General features: G+C 44.3%; 1 protein-coding gene across 9 annotated transcripts in view; it reads right to left on the bottom strand.

Moving 5' to 3' along the window:
• TTC7B (tetratricopeptide repeat domain 7B) overlaps positions 1 to 23,365 on the bottom strand; it is a 250,186-nt gene that overhangs the window by 69,868 nt on the left and 156,953 nt on the right. For all 9 annotated transcript variants that reach the window (XR_015721857.1, XM_045807632.2, XM_045807635.2 and 6 more), the window contains one exon: positions 21,922 to 22,082. Coding sequence is in view for 8 of the 9 variants with exons in the window: in XM_045807632.2 (XP_045663588.2) it covers positions 21,922 to 22,082 (161 nt within the window). In the remaining variant the exon portion in view is untranslated. The remainder of the gene's footprint in view (positions 1 to 21,921; positions 22,083 to 23,365) is intronic.

The following is a 23,365-nucleotide window of genomic DNA, read 5'->3' on the forward strand; positions in this document are numbered from 1 at the left end:
TCCTAAGTTCTAATCTCAGCCACAACCCCACCTCATCAAACAATTCCAAGCTTATATCTCTGTCTACTCTACTCTCTATTACATTAGCCAGTGTTTGCTGTTAATGATAATACAGAGAAGAAAGAGACGGGGGAAGCTCTTGTCTATTAAAAACCTCCTCCGTGCCAGGTCCTGTGTTTGGCACTTCACAAACACAACCAAGGTGATCTTTGTAACAACCCTTCTTGGTGGGTGGTATTTATCTCCCTTCCACAAAAGAACACCAACCCCTCACTTCCACAGTGCCGAGGATTGTGCTGAGGCCAGGGGGCCTTAAATCCTCATTTGCTCATTGACCACTTTCTCTACAAACCACAGAAGACTAAGAAATGCATTTCCAGTGATTTAAGTTAGACATACAAGAGAATTCCTCAACCACGCATGATGTAATGGCCGCACTTGATGGCACTTTGGAGGACGAAAGTCTCTTTTTTCTCAGTGGGAGATGGAAAGAGGGTGGTCCTAATGCATCACTGCCCCAGCTCTGGAATGGGTTAGTATCCCCCACTCCCTCCAAATGGAACACAGGATGCCCAAGGGGCTGCTGGTGGCTCTCGGAGGGCTCAGGGCTGCGGCCTCCCCGAGCCTGGCTCTGTCGACACCTGGGAGGATGGCAACGGGCCAGGTGAGGACAGGGATGCAGCCTCTGATCTACAAGCAGGTGGGCATAAAGGGTGAGGCCAGACGTGAGACGGGGCTTGACTTCTGCTCAAGAACATCTCAAGAAGTGGAAGTTCCCTGAGGGGCTTCTTAGGACCCAGGTGCCACCTCCTGCTAATTTCTTCACCAGTCCAGAAAGTGGTGGAAGCCTTTTTCCACCAGAATCTCCCACCAAACTTGGGTCACCTGGGAGATGTGTTACAAAGGGAAGAGAAGCTGCCAAAGGGTCACCTTGCAGCATTTGGTAGAGACCTATTCAGAGGCCAGAGATCCCCCCCCCCGCCCCGGTCTGGCTGCCAAGCAATTTTGGCCAATGGAGACGCCACATAGGACCGTGGTGATGTTCTCCAGGAGGCGCACGGAGCTCTTCTGGCTTAGCCAAGCTTGGAGCTCACCTGCCCCAGGGAGGGCCGTGAGGCCGTGGGGAAGGCTGCCCCGCATGCAGTGGCGGTGAGCTCCAATTGTCCAATTGTCCTTTAACTGTTCCCAAAGTACAAAATGCCAGAGCTCATCTCTAAGCCTCAACTTGGGGGAACGGTTGCACGCAAGGCTTCTTGGCTGGAAAAAGAACTTCTAATTAACATGAAATAACAGCTTTCAAACACTTGACTCAGGATATGGAGTTGAAAAGGTGTGGGCTGAATTTAAAGAACCAGACGGGAAGAACAATAGTAGAACTGCTGAGCACAAATGATGGGAAAGGCACCTGGAAGTGAAGCAGGAGGAACAGCATGAGAGAGAGACTGGCAGAGAGAAGGAGTCGGAAAACACGGGCGGGGGAGCAAAAACAAAGCCTGGCAGCTGCTGTCAGATGCCTCCCAGCCGACAGGCAGAACGCCCCGACAAGCCGAACCCTGGTATTCCCCTGGATGCACACGTAAGAGCAGGAGACAGAGGCGCCGCCTCCAGGAGACGACTCCTTCTCTCCACGTCCCCAAACTTTGGCTTGGCTAAGGGCAGAGAACAATCCCGAAAAGAGGACAAGTGATGCTTGTCATCACATTTGTGGACCCTGCTCACACATTTCAAGACTGTTCGAAAACATCTGGCTGGGGGTGTGCTATATTAGCACAGAAATGATGAGAACACAAACAAGGCTTGGCACTGGTTTGCTGCAGATGATGTCCGAAGATATTACAGATTCAACCTACTGAGGAAACCCTGAGGACAAAACGAGAAGTCATGAAAAAGGGGACACCTGGGTGGCTCAGTCGGTGAAGTGTCTAACTTCAGCTCAGGTCCTGATCCCGGGGTCCTGGGATCGAGCCCCATGTTGGGCTCCCTGCTGCTTGGTGGGGAGCCTGCTTTTCCCTCTGTATCTGCCCCTCCCCTCCACTCCTGTTCTCTCTGCCTCTACCAAATAAATAAATAAAATCTTTAAAAAAAAAAAAGAGAAGTCATGAAAAAGCCTGGGACAAACCAACATCGACGACATTCCAGCATGTGGAACTGCCAACCTGGCAGAGCAGGTTGTGGGGGGGGGGACTGCAGACTGAGACGGTTTGCCGCCCATATCAGCCAAGTACGACCATGAATTAAGTAAGGTGCTTCTCTTGGTAAGAAGTCACATGCTGGGAAAGTAGTCTATTTCTACCCCCCATACCTGGCTCAAAGTTCATCAACCTATTTACAACAATTTTGGTTCAAGACTCACTGAAACGTACAGGAAATTAATGAAGAATAGAAGCAGCTTGCTGACAGACGAATCTGACTACGTTACTGATAGCCCGAATCCAGCATCTCACACACAATGCTGTTCCTGATCTGGCTCCTGCCCAAATGCTTAGCCTCGGTCTGCTCACTGCCCGTCGTGTACATCTCCCATTCTAGCCATGATCAACTTCCTCCATGTCACTCTCCTTCATGACCCTGGGCCTTTGCACATGCTATTATTCTTTCTGTCTGGAATGCCTTTTCCATCCATTTCTGCTTTTTAAGCATCTACTCATCTTGCAGGTCAAATAGCTCCTCCCCTCCGCCCCCCCACCTTAGTAAAGCCAACCTTAGGTACTAGGAGCTAAAGCTCCCAAATGGAAACGCAATTCCAGAAAATACGAGAGCTCTCAACTGTGGAATAATAAGCAACAAGCCAGGAAACTTCTGCTTTCAAGACAAGCAAAATAAGAACAACAGCTTCTGCCAGACACTTTAAATATTTAATCACTGATTCTTACACCAACCCTGCAGGTTAGGTTGAGAGTAATTTACCCAAGTTCACGCTACCAGTCATTGGTAGAACAGAACTGCAAACCCAGATCCACTGAACAAGAAACATAGGAGAGTGACTTAAAATATTCTAACTGCACTCCTGACATTAATGAAGATAGACAGCATTTTCTAATCCGTTGCCAAATACTTACAACCCTATGATGTGCAAAGACTTGTGTTACTGTGTAGATTAAAAGTGGGTACAAAATATAGTCCCTTGCCCTCAAAGAACTTAGAGTCCAAGCAGGAGAAAGGACCTGGCCACAAATATGGGGCAGGATTCCTGGTTTAGGGACAGATTATGGCCCTGGAACTCAAGTGGGGCCGCAGGAAGATGGGGTTTGTGCTTCTGGGGAATTGTTCCTAGGATACGTCATCCATGCTTCTTCAAAAAATGATCGCATTGGCCTGTGCTTTTTGTGACTTGCCTCTTTCACCCCAAAGTCCAGTGTGTGTAAAATTCTAGTTATTTGAAGGACTCAGTAAATCATTAAACCGAAGAGAAATAGTATTTAACCCTATTTTTGGAATTTCTTATGACTTCCAAGATACGTCTTGAAATAATAGCTGCGTTTGGCTTGGTGTAGAATTTAGAAAGAAGATACACCCCCCCTGGTGAAGCTCTGGGGCATGTGGCATTGTGACTTGTCCTAAGGCACCTTAGGGAATGTATCAAAGTGGCATTTTGTCACGGCCAGGTTTAATGTCTAATGATCATCCCCAGGAAGACTTTCCTAACTCCCTGGAAACTGCCCCCTACCACGAGACCCTCACCTCTAGAGTAACATTCGTTTAACTTCATCCTGCCAGACCTCAGGGGCCACTCCTTGAGCTCACTGTAGACCCTTACATCTCCGTGCTGCACCGACCTCCCGGAAGTCCTCTCCCCAGGGCCCCTCCCACACCCAACTGTGACAACCCCACTGTCGGACACCTTCCATGACCCCCAGCCTCAGGCAGAAAGCTATTTCCTTCCTCACCTCATACATATAAAAGATTTTTTATTCTATTAAGATTCTGTATTTGTACAGTTGTCCACCTATATGTCAGTGTACCTGATAATGAATTCAAATTTGGTCATCCTTTCGTCAATCATTTTATTATTAATTAATTAATTAATTTATTTATTTAAAGATTTTATTTATTCATTTGAGACAGTGAGATACAGAGAGAGCATGAGCAGGAGAGGCAGGGGGAGCAGGAAAGGCAGGGGGAGAGGGAGAGGCAGACTTCCTTCTGAGTCAGGAGCCTGATGTGGGGCTCGATCCCAGGACCCGGAGATCATAACCTGAGCCGAAGTCAGACGTTTCACTGACTGAGTTACCCAGGAGCCCCTTGTCAATAATTTTTTTAAAAAAGATTTTATTTATTTATTTGACAGAGAGAGATAGCAAGAGAGGGAACACAAGCACAGGGGAGCTGGAGAGGGAGAAGCGGGCTAGAGGGAGAAGCATGCTCCCCGCCCAGCAGGAAGCCCGATGCGGGCCTCGATCCCAGGATGCCAAGATCATCACTTGAGCTGAAGGCAGAGGCCCAACGACTGAGCCACCCAGGCGCCCCTGTTGTCAATAATTTTCTAAGTGCCCATTATACCCCTGAGGCTACCAAGGGGAATCCGACATGGTATCTTTCCTCATGGTCTAGTGTTCTGTACACATGGTATGTGATGAATGGACATAGGGACAACGTTCTGCAGCAGCACAAAAGGGAGACTCTGCCTGGGAGTCATGGAAGACTGCAGACAAGAAGTGGAGCCCTCCCAGGGGGCGCTGGGGTGGGGCCTTTCAGGCAGGCAGATGGACAACATCTCTGGCATAGGCAGGGAGGTGTGAGTGTCCACAATATGCTCGGGAGTGCTGTCTGGAATCTGGGATGCGAGACTGGGGCCTGAGATAGAGGTAAAAGGGCCTTTCTTCCTTCCTTCCTTCCTTTTTTTTTTTTTCCCAGAGAGGGAGGTGGGGAGAGGCAGAGGGAGGGGGAGAAAGAGAGAATCTTAAACAGGCTCCATGCCCAGCACGGAGCCGACATCGAGCTTGATCTCATGACCCTGAGATCATGACCTGAGCCAAAATCAAGAGTCAGACGCTTAACCCACTGAGCCACCCAGGCGCCCAAGGGTAGGTATTTCTAAATTCTGAAATTTCATATGCCTTACAAAGCCTTCTGGTGAAGAACTCTCAAGGACAGTAAATGAGAAAAGTTTAGAGAAATATTAAATTAATGATTCCCTCCAACCTCATCTGGTATTTTAAAAAAACTGTGCTCATTAAGTGCATCAAGGAGGAAATATGCATATTAATACACAAAACCCCACACTAATTAGCCGATCTGTCAATGCCGTGTTCAAGGCAGCTGATCCAGAATGAAAATCACGGGAACCTTGAACATTTGGTTTTTTGTGCTGGCCTGTGTTTGAACACTCTTGGGCTCAGCATGCTCTTTGTTTATCTGCTGAATGTAGGCAGGGATGCAAAACAGCTGTGAAGGAAAGCACGTGGTATCCGCCCAAGTGAGGCAACGGCCGTGGGGGCCTTGAATGCCATCCCCATCTCTCACTTCCGGGGGGTCTGACCCGGGAGCTGAGGTGGGTCTGGCTGCCATACACCTGAAAGAAAGTGAGAATCTGTCACCAGGTAAAAGAAACGGGTCGGGCAGAGTGGGGCCGGGGGGTGCAGGTATGTTGAAATGGTATTTTACATCGAGAAGATGGTTGGCAGCCACGGATCACAACGGTAAGAGAAATCAAAGATGTGCCAAAAGCATGTGGTGACGAGGGGAAGACAGATGAGAATTTGAAGCCAGATGAGTCAGCTGGGAACAAAGTATGAAAGGATCCAGAAGCAGACCGTCGCTGGTCAGGCAGAGGAAATGTTATCCAATAAATCGAACCAAGCCCTCAGAGCAGAATGAGGGGTTTCTTCCGGGTTCCAGTGTGGCTTTCAAGAAGGGAATCTAACTCAATGTCATTGTCACCAACATTTCTGATGGCCTACTGTGTGCTGCTCTTGGAGCCTCTCCTGGCTGGGCTTCAAAGCAACCCAATCCCAGATGGTAGTGTTCTCGGCACAAAAGCAGCCTCTGATCCTGGGCTGAGTCACTGCCGCTGAAAATCAATACCGTGCCTGGCCTGTGAGCTGCTGGGCCTGACACACTTCAGTAGGGCCCCCTTCCCCACCAGAGGGGACAATGATGCTGGGTTTACAGCCAGGCCGGCCCCAGAGCCGCACCCTCAAACCGTCCTGAGGGTCCTCTGACAATAGCTGGAAGGGAGGGGCAGTAAGGAACCAGTTCACGTGACATCAAATACTGCTCGGGGACTCACTAATGGGGAATGTTCAATAAACGTCACCTGAATGAATGGTCTAGCTACTCAACTGTTACGCAGGAAATAGACAATTTCTTTGACCATTTGGCTGACCTCATTGCTATATTGACACACTGTTCATTGGCTCATTAGAAAAAGAATATAGATCTTTCCAATTAATCCAAAGCTGGACAAGGCCTTGAGCGGTCCCTGTAATGCTCCATTACTCAAGAGTGTGGTCTGGGGCAGGTAGCCTCAGCGAGCCCCGGGAGCTTGTGAGAAATGCAGACTAGCCACCCACTCTAGATCCAGTGCGCCAGGATCTTCACGTAACACGACGCCCGTGTGATTTGTGTGCAAATTTAAGTTCAGGAACCCCCACTCTGGTTCATAACTCTCCATCCTAACCTTCAATGGGCTGATTTTGTTTAAAACACCTCCAAAGGAAAGAGTTCCCATAACCCCCACACTTAGGAAATTCTACCTGTGTTCATTTCACTCCAGTAAGAATTTTGGGAGTATTTTATGCTTCAATTCAGTGGGAATTCTGATCAACCACTTCCATTAAGCTCACAAATGAAGGGGGCCCCTACCCATGATCTTGCACAGAATGCTTCCGTACCTTCTGGAGGGATTCCTGGGATGGCTTTCTGATGGCTGCCCTAGAACCCCGTCCAGGTCCTCCCTGAGAGTCTCTCCAGGGAGGGTCAGCGTACTAACCCAGGGGGCACATTCACATTGCCACCCATGTACAGGGCACCCCCTGAGTCTACAGAGCATTGAATGGTCCTCTACTGCCATTGGGAGTCCTCATCGGGGACGGAAAACTCAAATGTCTTCCACAACCAGGCAAGTAAATAGGAGCCGGGCTCAAGATGTCAGGGAGCGTTTGGAGTCATGCCTGCCTACCCAAGAGGTAATCAAATCCAAACATTTTTAAAATGTGCGCTGACCTAATGGGACTCGGCGAGCAAATGTCAAGTCACAGGCCGCCAGACAGAAACCCCTAGTTTACAAGCTTTTCAGGAGTCAAATCTGAGTACCTGGCTGTATTTGCAAAACCCCAAGGCACACGCTGACTTCCGGCTGGTTTGCCAACAAAGCACCAGAGGGGGGTCTGAAGACTATGACTCTTCTCTAGGGATAAAGTCCTGCCCAGGAACTGGCCCCAGTGGCTTAACCGCGAAGTTCTATCTGGGAGTTTTTAACCACTGAGGAAGTTCTACAAATCTGACCACTTTTAAGGTCCCAAGTTGCTCAAGAAGGAGATACCGCCTGACGTGCTGGGCCTTCTGGGAGGTCATTCAGCATTTCCCCACACTGGCCTCGCTGTCACCCTGAGTGTCATCTCAGCCCAGGCTCCCAGGGCTGCTGAGTCCTGGGGAGATGGACCCCACATTTATTTAACAAACTCAAGTATCAGGAGCAGAAACCTCGCCCTCCACAACTTTGCAGCCCCTCATCCTGGATGGGGCGGGCGCTGCGGACCAACCTGCCGTCTGTGAGGCTTCGGCTGCACCTCCCGGTATCCTAATCCGGCCTCCTCTCTATGACAGGCAGGAACTCCTGTTAGATCCCCTATCAGTTACATTTCGCTTCTCATTTCAGTCAAAGTGTCAACAATCTGGAATACTCCCCCATCCCTCTAGCGGTATTTTTAGAACAAACAAACAACTGACATATTTAGCTAAAATAAATCACCTTAAGAAACCCCAGTTTGGCTCATTTTTTGCTCCCAGTTCAGCTATTAATCTCAACTCAGACTAGTGACTAGAACCAGCAGCCAGCTGGAAATGACACTGACAGGGTGAATGAAAAACACGCCTGGAATCACACTGCCCGTGTCTCAAAGACCTCCTCCTGTGTCTGAGGTTGGCATTTTTTTTGAAGGCGCCCTTTCATGTGGCGCTATCCACAGCAACAGAGTAGACATGGACGGTCAGGACTGTCTCGAGCGCTGTCTCACGGTGGTGTGAGGGGCCGAGGACTCCTTGACTCTGCTTCGCTCAGTAAGCTGGTGAGCAAGAGCCTTTGGCACAGTAGCCATCTAGTAAGTAAATGGGTGAACAGGAAATATTTGAAAGTAAGTCTTCCCATTAAACTATCTGGCTTGAAAAAAAAACAAAACCTATTCTCTCTGAACCACAAAGCCCTTGGTCATTTCCAAAATGTGGGAGGGAGTGACCACAAGCAACTCTACTGACCAGCCCCTTCCCAAAGGCCATCTCTCTGGAGGATTTCCCTTTCTTTATTTCTGACATAGCTCCCATGGCCCCGATTTCCCCATATTCCCAAGTCTGAGGATGGGAGCTCAAGTGAAGAAAGGAGACATTTGGGTCTATTTCGGTGGATGATGGCAGATGGGAAAAGAATGGGAATCCTCCAATCACCTGGGCCTAGAAGGGGCAGAGCCCAGAGCCAGATGTGACAAAGACAGAGGAATCCGTGAGGCTCTGTAGGATCAAAATGGCACCCTCCACTCAAAGTCAGGATGGGAGCCAGAAAGGAGGAAACTGGGCAGGGTGCTGGGAACCTGAGCCAGCACTCTGGGACCAGAGGAGGACAATGCTTCTCTGGGATCGGATGCCAGATGGGACCTCGCGTCCTTGCACCAGGAACCTGCGCTGTGAATCCTGGCCTGTTTTACGTTTCCCACATTCCCCGACTTGACGTCCTGGTGTTCTCATGGAGTACAGCACGAAGGGTTTGGTTGGGTTTTGCTTGGCTTTGTTTCAGCGGTGCGAAGGAGACCAAAAGCAGGACCCTTGTCCCTGGGGGCTGGAGCTTTTACAGGGAGCGCTGCTCTCCAGGGGCCAGGGTGGCGATCTGTTTCCTCTGAGGCACTCGGTACACTCCAGAGTAATTCTTAATGTGTCACTGTGAGCGGCATGAAGGCGGGGATGCTGCTTTCCTCGGCCTCGGCAGAAAGCGGGGGCTCTCTGACCTTTAACTAGGGAGGTATTCAAAGGACAGTGAATCAGATCATCTGTGGGTGGGGTTATTGATCCCCACCAGCTGCTTCTGGCTCAAGATTCCCACGAGATACTCATGGGATAAATGTGGAGATTGTCTTCTTTATCTTCTTTCCTCTCAGGTGTTTTTGTTGTTTCGTTTTTAAACAAATACTAAACAGTAAACTTTCACGACCTTAAAATGCAAAAAGACCATTATGAATGCACTGACATTCAACTGTATGTGGACTGTCGGATGTGTTCTGCACAGTTGGCTGGGTAACTAACAGGGGATCTCCATGACCCACATGCAGTAAGCAGAAATCATTATTTTATATAGCAAACTTGGCAGATTCAGACCAAAATGGACCATCGGAGAAACACAGGTAGACACAAGCTTAGCTGTGAACTAAGGCTCCCAGACTGCTCAGCAGGGTCATTACTTTCAACCATTCATTGCGCAAACATGTATTAATGTGTGCGGCATGGCAACCGCTAGGCTAGGTGTTGGGGATCCAGAGTTTGCAGGAAACACCTTCCATTAAGTCTGACGATGATACTCCATACTTTGACTTGTTGAATGAAACACTTAGAAGAACTTGAGATCTTGTACAGAAAAGCGCCAAAATAAATAAACCTGCAGGCCACCATCAGGCATAGAGAGCTCTGCTGTGGCTGCCCTGGCCTCTCCCAGCTGCCAGGCCGCCCAAAGAGCTCTCTCTCCTGTGATGGGAGAGTGGGATGTCCTGCTTTCTCTCCAGCATACTCTGAAATAACCAGGAAAAGGGGAACTCTCTGGAAAGGAAGCGGGATACCCCATGAGGACTTAGACTGGGGGCCAAACAGCCGCAAGCACGTGGACTTGGGGAGCAGAGTTTGGGCCAGTACAACTTCCAACCTGAGGACAAGGCCATCCCTAGTCCTGGAGAAGGGAGGGTCTTCTCATACACCAACAGGGCTTCAAATACGTTTCTCTCTAATTTCTTCTTTTCCAGTTCTTCTACCCTTGCCTCACAAACCCAATTTTCAGTTTCTAAGCCATTTTTCATTGCCTTTTCGGTATGCTGTCTCTTAACAAGCACCTACATTCACTGAAGGCAACACCAGAGACCCAGAACCTCCCAGAAAGATTGCATAAGGGGGCCAGCACAGGGGGAGGAGGCTGCCGCCCTGCTTCAGCCACCCCCTCCCAGAAGAGCGGTGGCTTCATGACCCAGAGCCAGAGAATCCCAGAGCAGAAGGGGCCCCAGCCCTCTCATCGCAACCTCCCAAGAACGCTGAAAGCCCTCCCATCACTACACAGGTTGAAAGGGAGAGGCTGGAAAGCTGATTTTTGTTTTAAACTGTAGTAAAATATACATAACATAAAATTTACCATTTTAACATGTACAGTTCATTAAGTACTTTCATATCACTGAGCCACCACCAATACCATCCGTCTCCAGAATGTTCTTTCTCTTGCAAAACTGAAACTCCAAACCCATTAAATGATAACTCTGCATTCTCCCCTTGCCCCAGCCCCTGGCAACCCCCGTTCTACTTTCTGCCCCTGGGATTTTGACTGCTCTAGGAACCTCATATAAGAGTAACCACACCGTATTTGTCTTTTGGTGACTGGCTTATTTCACTTGGCGTAATGTCCTCAAGGTTCATCCGTGTGGTAGCTTGTGTCAGAATCTCCTTCCCGTTTAAGGCTGAATAATATTCCACCGTACACATGTATCACATTTTGTGGACCCATTCATTCATCAGTGGGCACGTGGGATGCGTCTACCTTCTTAGCTACTGTGAATAATGCCGCTGTGAACATGGGTGTGCGATATCTATTTGAGTTCCTGCTTTCAATGTTTTTGAGTACTTACCCAGATGTGGAATTGCTGGGTCATATGGTAATTCTATTTTTAATTTTTTGAGGAACTGTCATACTATTTTCCACAGTGGCTGCACCATTTTACATTCCCACCAGCGGAACACAAAGGTTCCAGTTTCTCCACATCCTCGCCAATACTTGTGACTTTCTGTCGTGTGTGTGTGTGTGTGTGTGTGTGTGTGTGTGTGTGTGTAAAACAGCCATCCTAAGGGCTATGAAGTGGTATCTCACTGGGGTTTTGATTTGCATTTTCCTAATGATTAGAGATGCTAAGAATATTTTGATGTGCTTATTGACCAGCTGAATATCTACTTTGGAGAAGTTTCTTTGCCCATTTTTTGTTTGGGTTTTATTTTTGTTGTGGAAAGTTGACTTTTTTTTTTTCATTTTTATTTATTTTTTTAAATTATATTACGTTGGTCACCATACAGGACATCATTAGTTTTTGATGTAGTGTTCCATGGAAAGTTGATTTTCAATAAGCTATTGCACCACTGAATTTGCTCCACTTTGATCCATGGTGTCTTTGAGGCTGCTCCCCACCCTCCTTTGCCCCAAGATCCTCCTCTCCAACTTGTATCCGAGAGGTGGGCATCCCTGGGTTGGTAACCTTGCACTCATCCCTCCCAGACTCCCTTCAGGTATCCACAGATTACTTCTCTTGAGTTAATGAGAACAATCTTTCTTTGTAGCCCAACTTTCTATCAAGTGCAAATGTAATGGGTGTGTTCGTGACTCTTATCACTCAGCTCAGGCATAACGATAGCCCACAGCACCAGGCTTCTCAGTGATCACTATGTCAAAACATTACTTAATATCATTTTTCAACTTAAATTGAGTGTAAGACAGAGTGAGAAAGAGACAGTCTTACTTGCCAAGTAAGATTTTTTTAAAAAACAGATACATGCTCCACTTGGGTAAAGAATGATCCTAACCATGTTTTCCAGTTTATTGACAAGATTGACAGGGAAGACAGCATACAAATCCTGTTCATGTAGACTGCGAGCTCTAAGAAAGCGTAAACTGTCTCTCTCTTATTCACGGCAGCATTCCTGATACCTAGCATGGCACGTGGAATGTGGTAGGAACTCAGTACTCCAAAAGCAGTGGTTAAGAACACAGATGTTGAGGCCAGACCACCTGGGTTCAAATCATGACTCCACCACTGACAAGGTGGGTAATTTTGGACAAACTAGTTTACTTTTCTGTGCCTCCATTTCCTTATCTGTAAAATAGGCATGATAATATAATCTACCATGGTTCTTACCATGATTAAATTAGTTTAAAATGTGTTAATTGCTGGGGCGCCTGGGTGGCTCAGTCGGTTAAACATCTGACTCTTGATCTCAGCTCAGGTCTTGATCTCAGAGTCATGAGTTCAAGCCCTGAAGTGGGGCCAGCATGGAACCCACTTAAAAAAAACCGTGTTAAGTGCTGATGAGAGTTGTCTATACCAAGGTGTATATACATGCCAGTGGTTATTAATGCTAAATAACTGAATGAATAAATGTTGCGTATGTTCACTTCTTTCCCTAGTTAGTTCCCGTTGGTGTAAAAAGAAATGTGATCACGTGACAGAATCTGCTCTGGCAGGTACGAGAGTAGAAGATCATACATAGAAGTGTTTAGAGGAGCTGGCGGTCTTCTGGCCAGGTGACCGAGGACTTGTTTCAGTATCTCCTCATGTATCAAAGTTATGGGTCAGAAAACATACTTAAAAGAGTTGTCGAAACACCTCAATGATGCCACTTGGATTTGTATCTTGAGAAGCTCCAAAAATCACTTTCTTGTGCTTCGTGTAACATTTGATGGTTTAAATAAGAAAGATTAAAATTCAAATCAATTAAAAATCTATAATTAGCAAAGCTGCGCAACCACAGTTTGTCTCAGGGCAAGAGACTAAACCCAGCGGGGGTTGCCCTTCACGGCCACTGTTAAGTCTTGCTGAATTAGAATAAAACATTCTAACAGACACATGAAAAAATGTTCAATATCATTAGCCATCAGGGAAATTCAGATCAAAACCACACTGAGATACCACCTTACGCCAGTTAGAATGGCAAAAATGGACAAGGCAAGAAACAACAAATGTTGGAGAGGATGTGGAGAAAGGGGATCCCTCCTACATTGTTGGTGGGAATGCAAGTTGGTACAGCCACTCTGGAAAACAGTGTGGAGGTTCCTCAAAAAGTTAAAAATAGAGCTACCCTATGATCCAGCAATTGCACTACTGGGTATTTACCCCAAAGATACAGATGTAGTGAAGAGGAGGGCCATATGCACCCCAATGTTCATAGCAGCATTGTCCACAATAGCCAAACTGTGGAAGGAGCTGAGATGCCCTTCAACAGACGAATAGATAAAGAAGATGTGGTCCATATACGCAATGGAATATTACTCAGCCATCAGAAAGGATGATCACCCAACATTTGCAGCACCATGGATGGACTGGAGGAGATTATGCTAAGTGAAATAAATCAAGCAGAGAAAGACAATTATCATATGGTTTCATTCATTTGTGGAACATAAGGAATAACAGGGAGATCATTAGGAGAAGGAAGGGAAAAATGAAGGGGGGGGGGTAAACAGAGGGGGAATGAACCACAAGAGACTATGGACTCCGGGAAACAAACAGGGTTTTAGAGGGGAGGGGGGGTGGGGGGATGGGCTAGCCTGGTCAAGGGTATTAAAGAGGGCACGTATTGCATGGAGCACTGGGTGTTATATGCAAACAATGAATCATGGAACACTACCTCAAAAACTAATGATGTACTGTATGGTGACTAACATCACAATTAAAAAAAAAAAGAATAAAACATTTTAGTCATACTACCGTTCTCAGATGCCACTGTAAGTATGATACTATCTGATATATTTTCCCAAGACCAAAAGCAACAAATTGTCGGCTCTCGTCCCAATATTTTGTCTAAAAGTGAATCCCCATGGCAGAAACACAAAGTCTGTGAGGGGCTGATCAAAGCGTTGGCTGACAGACTGCCGCACTGTCCTCGGGAAAGACAACTGTTCCAAACCTCACCTGGCACCTACTTCTACCTTCTTGGGCCAATGAGGAAAACTACTAAGTAAGACGTAGTCATCAGTTTGGAAATTTTGGCAAAGCTGCATTTCAAAAGAAGACACATCACGGCTCCTCTACCACGTACAGTAGATAGTGAATCTACCTGAATTTACAAATACTCTTCAATATAAAAATGGATTCTTTGTTCGATTTTATTTTGGAGAACACTTGCAATGCATTACAGACATTCACTACATCATCAGCAAGTGATTTCTCATTCCTTTGTTTAGGTATTTAATATTTAAAGGGTTTACAAAAATAATTTTTCAACAGAAAAAGAAGGTAGTTCAGGAGGAACAAAATAAGAATGACACATAGAGAAATTGTAGAAATAAATCCAACCATACCATGACTTAAGTTAAATGTGAATGGATGAAACTCTGAAGACAAAAGGCAGGAATATCAGACTAAATAAAAAAGCAAGACCGGGGTGGCTCAGTAGGTTAAGCGTCTTGATCTCAGCTCAGGTCTTGATCTCAGGGTCATAAGTTCAAGCCCTGCACTGGGCTCCATGCTGGGCATGGAGTGTACTTAAAAAAAAAAAAAAAAAGCAGGGCCCAACTCTATGCTATCTGTTAAGAGAAGAAGTATTTGAAGAAATAATGGTTAAGAATTTTCTAGAAATGAATGAACAATACCAACCCACAGTTTAAGATGGCCCCGTGACTCCGATGGAGCAGAAGCCACTCTGAGCTGTTTCACAGTGAGAATGTACAGTGCCGGCAACAACAGCAATTGGTAGAGGCCCGGGAGAAAAGACAGATGACATTAAAATGATCTAAAATTAAATAAACAGTTGACTTCTCAACAGCTACAAGAGGAGCAAGATCATTTGTGCTGTGAGAAAATGCGAGCCTAGAATTATATATCCAGTTGGAAAAGCTCTTTTGAGAGTAAAGCCAATATATTTTCAGATACAAACTGAGAAAGTGTGCCAGCAACAGACCCTCACTAAAATTTCTAGGATAATCACTAAACAACAACCAAAACAGAATGTTTCTTTTCCAAATCAGTAAGAAAAAAAGACGCGTAACAAAAACATAATTAACCTAAAAGAAGGTAGGAAGAGAGAGGATAGCCTATGAAAGAAAGGGCAGAACAAAGAGAAAGCACAGAAGCAGGAGATATGAACACAAATGTACCAGTATTTACAGTAAATGGAAATGAACTAAATGTTCCAGATAAGAGTGTCAGTCTGAGTTAAAAAAAAAAAAATCAGCTGTATATAATGAGCACGAGAGTAACTCTAAAACATAAAAATATAAAAAGCTGAAGGTAGAAGAATGAAGAAAGGTACTCCAGTATACACACGCAAATGTGTGCACACACACACACACACTGCACATGTGTACCTGTATATGGACACACAAATGTAGATAAGTGCTGTGGATGCGTGTGGATAGCATCCAAACTAGATTCTGAGGCAAAATGAATTATGTAACTTCTTACATAATGATACAGGGTTGAATCTACCAGGAAGACATAGCAATTCTAAATTTATATGCACCTAAGAGCACAGCTTTAAACTATATAAAGCAAACACCGCTATGACTGTATGGTGAAATAGGACAATCTACCATCCCAGGGGCAGATTTCAATGTATCTCCGCTCATTAACTGACCAGCATGAGAGACTGTGGACTCTGGGAAAGAAACTGAGGGCTTCAGAGGGGAGGGTGGTGGGGGATGGGCTAGGCTGGTGATGGGTAGTAAGGAGGGCACGTATTGCATGGTGCACTGGGTGTTATACGCAACTAATGAATCATCGAACTTTACATCAGAAACCAGGGATGTACTGTATGGTGACTAACATAATATAATAAAAAAATATTAAAAAAAATAATTGACCAGCAAACAAAAACCATCAGTAAGAATAAGGAAGATCTGAATAGCGGAATTAATATCTTAATCTAATACAATGTATAAAAATGTACTTCCAAATGCAGAGAGCATTCTCTTCAAGCACACTTGGAGGATTCGTAAGACGTGACCACATGCTGGGCCACAAAACAAGCCTCAACCCATTTCAAGTTCACATAGATGACAGTCTCTGAACACAATTCAGTGAAGTTGTTAAAAGCCCATTAGCAAAAGGTAAGTGGAAAAAACCCATATATTTGACAATTAGAAAACACAGTTCTAAAATAACTAAGGAATTAAAGAAGAAGAATAGAAATTTAAAATGATTTAGAATGAAACGATGATAAAAATTTCAGATGTTGAAATTGTGGTCTACAACTAAAGCAGCACTTGGCAGGAAATTTTCAGTCTTAAGTGTTTATGTCAGAAAATAAGAAAGACAAAAATTAATGAACAAAACACCTAATTTGAGAGATTAAGAAGGAAAACCAGATAAAACAGAACTCAAAGAAAAAAGAAAAAAGGAACTGTTAGAAATAAGAACAGAAATTCACGCAAGAGAAAGTAAATATATAGTTGACACCATAAAAAAGCTGGTTCTCTGAACAGATCAATGTAACAGACACATTTCCGGCACGACTGTTCAAGAACATCAAAAAGAAAGTATATTAAGCAATATTAGGAATGAAAAAGACTTAACCGCAGGTGCTGTATGACAAACAGATAATTAAAAAACATGAACAGCTCCATGACAATAAAATTTAACATTTAGATGAAATGGACGAAACCCTTAAAAAATAGATATGTTCTATATATTTTAGCTTCTATGTTATACGTAGCTTAATAAAAAAAGCAGAAAACCTGAATATCCTATAATCACTTTTATAAAAGCATCAGAAGTCTTTCCATAGAAAAAAAAAACCAGCCCCAGATGGTTTTACAGGCAAATTCTACCGAAACTTATTATTCTAGAAGCAGATCATTCCAATCTTACACAAATGATTCTAAAACACACAAAAAAGAACCACTCCAATTCATTTTATATGTGGCTAGCCCAACCTTGATGCCAAAACCTGACAAGTATACAATGAGAAAGGAAAATTACAAGCTATTTCACACATGAACAAATATAAACGTTCCTAAAAAAATTAGTAAACTGGATCCACTAAAAAAAGCTAATATATCATGATTAAGTTGGGCTTATTCCAGGAATGCAAGGTTAATTTAACATTTAAAAATATCAATATAACATTCACAGGTTAAGGAAAACCATACAATCATCTCAACAAATATAGAAAAAGCATTTGATAAAATTCATTATCAGTTCATGATTTAAAAAGATCAATTCTTAGCAAACCAGAGAGAAGGAAATTTCCTTAACCTCTTAAATAGTATCTATAAACAAACTTGTAACAAACATAATTCTTAATGGTGAAACACCGAAAGGATTTTATTCAACTATATTGAAGGTTCTAGCTAGTCCAGTAAGGCCAGTTTTAAAGAGTCGAAGGATTAGAGATAAAGAAACTAAATTTTAATTATTTCAGATAAAAGTCATTGTCTGTATAGAAAATCCAAAGTAATCTATATATAAATTGTTAGAATTAACAAGAGTTTAGCTGAGTTGTTGGGTCAAGGAGAATATACAAAAATCAGCTGCCTTTCTATGCACTAGCAACAAGTAGATAGTGAATTTGATAAAGAAAAAAAGACTGCATTCATAGAGTGTATACAAATGGAAATTTTTTCAGGTAACTAGGAATAGATCTAGGAAAAAAACGGGCAAAATATTTATAAGAAAAATTGTAAAACTTCATTAAAAAGTATTTTTTAAAGACCTAATTAGGTAAAATGGCCATGGATTAGAAAACCCACTGTCACAAATATAGAATTCTTCCCAAGCTGAGCTATTAGGTTAATTGTTATTCCAATACAATTCCAATATCATAATTCCAATATTGTTGTTGTTGAACTTGACAAACTTGATTCAAAAATTTATATGCAAACTCAAAGGCCTGAAATAGCCACAAAACTCTTGAAGAGCAAGATACAGGGATGGACCTACCTCACATATAATAAAGCTGTAGGAACGCAGAAAGTGGTAATCACACAGAGATGGGCACACTGACTGAAAGAACCAAGAAGAAATCAGAAATAGTCCCCCACCGGCACCCCCACCCACATATGGGCATCTGATTTAAGACAAAAGTAGCACGTGGAGCAACAGGGAAAGGGATCTTTCCAGTACGTGATGCTGGGACAACTGGGTATCCACAGGACGGGACACTACACCGAATCCTTCACACCATACAGACACTCATCATTTCCAGACGGACCCTCAGATTTAAGTGTGAGAGGTAACACAAGAGAGCTCTTAGAATACAACTTAGGAGACTATCTTCGTGACCCCGGAGAAGGGAAGGGAAGGTTTCTTGAACTAAACGTGGAAAGTACAATCCATGAAGGAAATGGTTGATATATTCAACTGCTTTAAAAAGAAGAACTTCTGTTCATCAGAAAACAAGTCACAGATGAGAAGATTTCTGCAACACATGTAACCAACAAAAGGCCTTGTAACCATAATACATGAAGAAATTTTACGAATTGGCAAGAAAAAGTCAACCCAATTAGCAAAGAGGAAAGACTTCTCCCCGTGCTTCACAAAACAGGAAAGCTGAATGGCCAATAAACAGAGACAAAGGTGTTCAACCTCATGCCACTTAAACTCACAACGTGACACCATTAACCAGCAATCACGCAGCCAGAAATAAGTCTGAAACACGGCGGGTTGGGGGGGGAGCGTTGGTGCGTGCAGCCCCACGGACTCGGCCGGTGGCAATATAAATGGGCACAGCTCCTTTGGAAAACAGTTTGGAATTGTCTGCTAAAACGGAAGAGGCACATGCATATCCTATGACCCAACAATCTCACTCCCAGGTAATACCCAGAGAAGTACGTGCACCTGTGCACCAGGAGACCTGTACAGGGATATCTACAGCAGCTCTGTTCCTAACAGCAGAAAACTGCTGCAAACAACCTGTATATCCATTTCCACAGCCTGGAAAAATACATCATGGTATATTTATATAATAAAATACTACGTATCAGTGTAAAGGAGTAAATGGCTGTGTGTGCAATAAGGATGAGCCTCGGGAACGTAATGTTAAGCAGTATAAGGATATATATTCAGCACAATTCCATTAAAATTTTTTTAAATATGCAAAATTAGAAATTTTTATTATTTGGGAGTATGAACATATATGGTATAGAAACACAAGGGAAGGCTCTGCCTAGAATTCAGGATGGGGTTAACATCCGGAGATGTTAGAGAGATAAGGGGATAGGACAGACAGGGGCACACAGGAAATTCATAGACCATATTAATTTTCTTTTTCTTAAACTAAGAAGTGGGTATACATGTCAGTCATATTATTATTTTAAATATGTTTAGTAAGTATTCTTTGGCTTTTACTCAATATTTAATAACAATTTTAAAGGATTCTAAAATATCGTATTTGAGAACACTGGAGAAGTACTAGTCATCCTGATAATATGAATTCCTACCAACTACTGAGTGATTCCCGTTACAAATACCTTAAATGCGCTAGCTTAGTGCAATGTCCTTGGAGGGGCAGCCAGTCTCTCAAATATTACTTATCCCCACTGTCACCAGGAAATGATGAAAGTTGGTGTTTGAGTACCTCGAGGGAGCCTAACAGGGACCAATAGGTTTATGATTCTCGGCATCAGGCTAAGGGGCCGGCTAAAACAATTCTCCAGGCAACATTAAACTACCCAACAGTTAAACAGGCCTCAGCCTGACTGTGGCAAGGGCTTTCACCTCCATCTGGCAGGTACCGAGGAAACATCAGCCACGTCCTCAGTCTGCGTCTGGTGTGATGGGACGCAAGAAACGTGAGGTATTCCCAGGCTTCCGAGAGTCTATGGTTCTGCGGGAGACAAGCCTGTCACAAACAAACAGATCCTAGTGCGAGGCATTCGGGACAGGTGCCCACAGAATCTTGTTTAGGTTGGTGTTGAAATGTTTTACCCTGGGTTTGGAAAGCAACCACGGGATCCACCAACTACATCTGGCCCCAACTTTTAATAAAGTATTCTTGGGAAGAAGTTTCCCATCACACAGGAAGAAATACAAATATTTAAAAAGCAAACAAGTCATCGGCTGCTCTCAGACCTGCTGCCATATGCTTTGCTTTTTTGAGCTTACAGCTTAACATTAAAATAACAGGCTCGCATTCCTCAAATATCTCTACTGCTGTTCCTTACTTATTCTACTTGAAAAGGCTGTCAGCTGCTGTCACTTGGAAGCATTACCATATTAGCCACCACTGTTTACTGCTTACTGCGTGGCGTGGCTATTAGTGTAATAACCCTCCTCTCGGATGACACCCCAGGCTGTCTACACAGGGAGACACATGCTGGAGTCTAACGTCTAATGAAGGTGTTAGGGGTGGGAGGCAGGGAAACGCTGCTTTATAAATATTGATGAGACAAACTGAATTCAATTGCATCAGGTCTTACTTTACTGATGGGTAAAGGACCGAGCCCTCTTTCAAGTGCTCTGCCCACCTGAAGATTCCATGGGCTAACCAGCTTTGGATGAAACCCAGAAATACACTCGGTGTGTGCAACAGAGCAAGTGTGAGGCCTGCGCGAAGTAAAACACTGCAGCAAAGCTCTTTAATGCACTCGGCACAAACAGCCGAACCCACAAAAGAAATCTCTAATCAGAGGTTTCCTGGATTATAATGAGAGTTTTCTCGATGGGGAGAAGAGAAGTGCCCTTTTCACTTGAAGACAAAGAAATGTTTGTAATGGAAATGTGTGAACCAGTTTTCCAAGGAGAGCTGCTGAAACGCACTGATTAAAAACAGGGAGGTGATGAGGCAGAGAAATGAAGCCACAGCGGACCCCACTTCAAATTCGTCACGGCGCTGATTTCCCAAAGTGAAGAGAGCTGCCCCGAGCCCCGCCCACATTCCTTCCCTCCCCACCGCCCCCCACCGCCCCCCACCGCCCCCGCGCCACGACTGACTCTGCCACTTAGACAATTAGAACCAGCGTGCGCAGTGTTTACTGTTTCTGGCCGCTGTGTCCTGGTTACCAGGCTACTCCACTGAGGATAAAAGGGAACTGAGGCGCCCACATGACAATGTCCTTCTCCACAAAGCCTCCCCGACAGGCCTGGATTCAGGGGTTTGGAAGAATGTTGGGGAGATAAGCAGACAGTCATGCCTATGGCAGTTTATAATGGCAATTCTTAGGTTAGGTATGGAGATGAACTGATTTATTTAAGGAATTCTGGTTCCTGAGAACAAACCAAGGCACAAAGAGGTCAGGCACCTTGGTGGAACTTGCCTAAAATATGACAGCCACCTGGAATTAATGGAAGCTATTGGTAACGAGGACAAACAAGCAATGAAGCACCTTCCCCAGGCTTCGGTCACTGCAGCCCGGTCAGTCTAACTGCTGCCATATCCGTGCATACCTACATTAACATTTACTCAATATTTTTCTTCAAATTGACTTTAAGACAACTCATTTCAAAAAAAAATCTGTCATCTCCCTCTGACCAACAGTTCCCATGAAATCACACTTCGATATGCAGGTATATATATTTTTTAATGTACATTTAAAAATGTAAAACTATTACGGTAAAAATGTTCATCCACCACCCATCTGAAATTATCTACTATGCACCAATGGTACACACTGGGAAAGACTCGATAAGGTATTTTTAACTTAATAAGCGTGACCTAACAGGCTACGTTTGTTTCCAGTATCACGGAAAAACAAGAATAAGGGAAGTTTGTCTTATTTATCCTCAGGATATCCATGAAGGACTTAAATTAGATAGAATGAAGGAAGGGGGAGGAGTAAAAGTGAGTAACTTTCTGAGTATGGGAAAACAAAAGGCCAGGAGCACTTACATAAAATTCTCTGGATATTCACTCAGGGCCATGTCAACGATATTCAGAGCATCGTGGTAATGCTTCTGTGCAGACAGTAAGAGGGCAAGGAGGTGCAGGGAGTTGGCGTCATCACCTTGAAGTTGAAGAGCTTGGCGGACGTACCCCAGAGCCTCTGGGATCTGGTTTAAAACAAAATCAAAAAGAATTTTAAAACATGTGGGTGCGCGCGCGCGCGCGCGCGCGCACACACACACACACACACACACACACACACAAAAGAAGCTACTACTACAATATCTGAGTCTCTGTAAATATCAGAAGTCGTTTCACCCTGTGCCACATTCAGATTCTAATCTTCCTGATAGCCCCAGGATATTAACCACAGACATGCAAACAGATGTCCTCTTCAAGCGATAGTGTGACCCACCGAGTGATGCAAGGGACTCTGTTTCTCTGTAAGACTGCCAATACCAAATCTTTTGTTTCTCCCTAAAACACAACTTCTCTTTTCCACAAAACTGATGCACTCTTGATTGTGCCCAAGATAATTTCACTCTCAATGGAGACACATACAAGTTGCCAGAGGTTCTTAGTGGAATTAAACTGCCTTAGCTGAACTGTTCTCATTTTTTAAGGTATTACCGAACTAAAGTACATAATAAGTTACAAAACTTTAAACAGAGCTTTCCAAACGATCAGACACCTGTGAGTCTTTCCAAGTTCCTTTGCCCTGGACACCTCCATTAGACATCAAGGAAATATGCAAACAAACAAACAAACAAAAACCCCATACCTTTCCAAACTACAACCCAAAATAACTCCATCCAAGAAACAAATTGCAATGCCACATACAAAGCAGATGTATCCAAATTCAAATAGGACCAGAGACAACCTTAACCTTTAAAATGCAAGAGCTGTTCAAGACTTTCTTCAAAATCATCCAAGCACCAGGGTTGATAAAATGCATACATAATGGATATTTGAACACCCGAGATTCCTTGCAGGTTTAACAGTGACCAGGGAGAATTAGAACCTGACACTGGATTTCAAAATAGAGCTTGGGACTGAAGCATTCTTACACAACCGTCGCAGGGACTCCTTCCGGTCCCCCACCCCCCTAACTCCAGTCCCTGTGTCGGACCTCTTAGCTCTCCTGCCTCTTCTCAGCCCTCAGTAACATCACTCTGTTAGGAAGAAGCCACAACTTCACAAACCTATCCATTTTCCTCTCTGAAATCCTATTTTTGATGGATTTAAGTTGTAAATGCTGGCTGGCTGCAGAGGCTTTCTGCCACTAAGCCACAGCCGGGAGAGGGCTCCTGCAGCCCAGCCCTTCATTTGTAGGGAGGGAGCCAAGTCCAGGGAGGTGACAAGGCTTGAGCATTGCCATCTAGCTATTGAGTGACTGAGACAAGAGTAGCTCTAGATCTTCTGATTCCCCTCCTGTCCTCTCCTCCTGCTC

Source organism: Ursus americanus, chromosome 26, assembly GCF_024610735.1.
Source record: "Ursus americanus isolate L20-20 chromosome 26, mUrsAme1.1.p, whole genome shotgun sequence".
Taxonomy (NCBI): Eukaryota; Metazoa; Chordata; class Mammalia; order Carnivora; family Ursidae; genus Ursus; species Ursus americanus.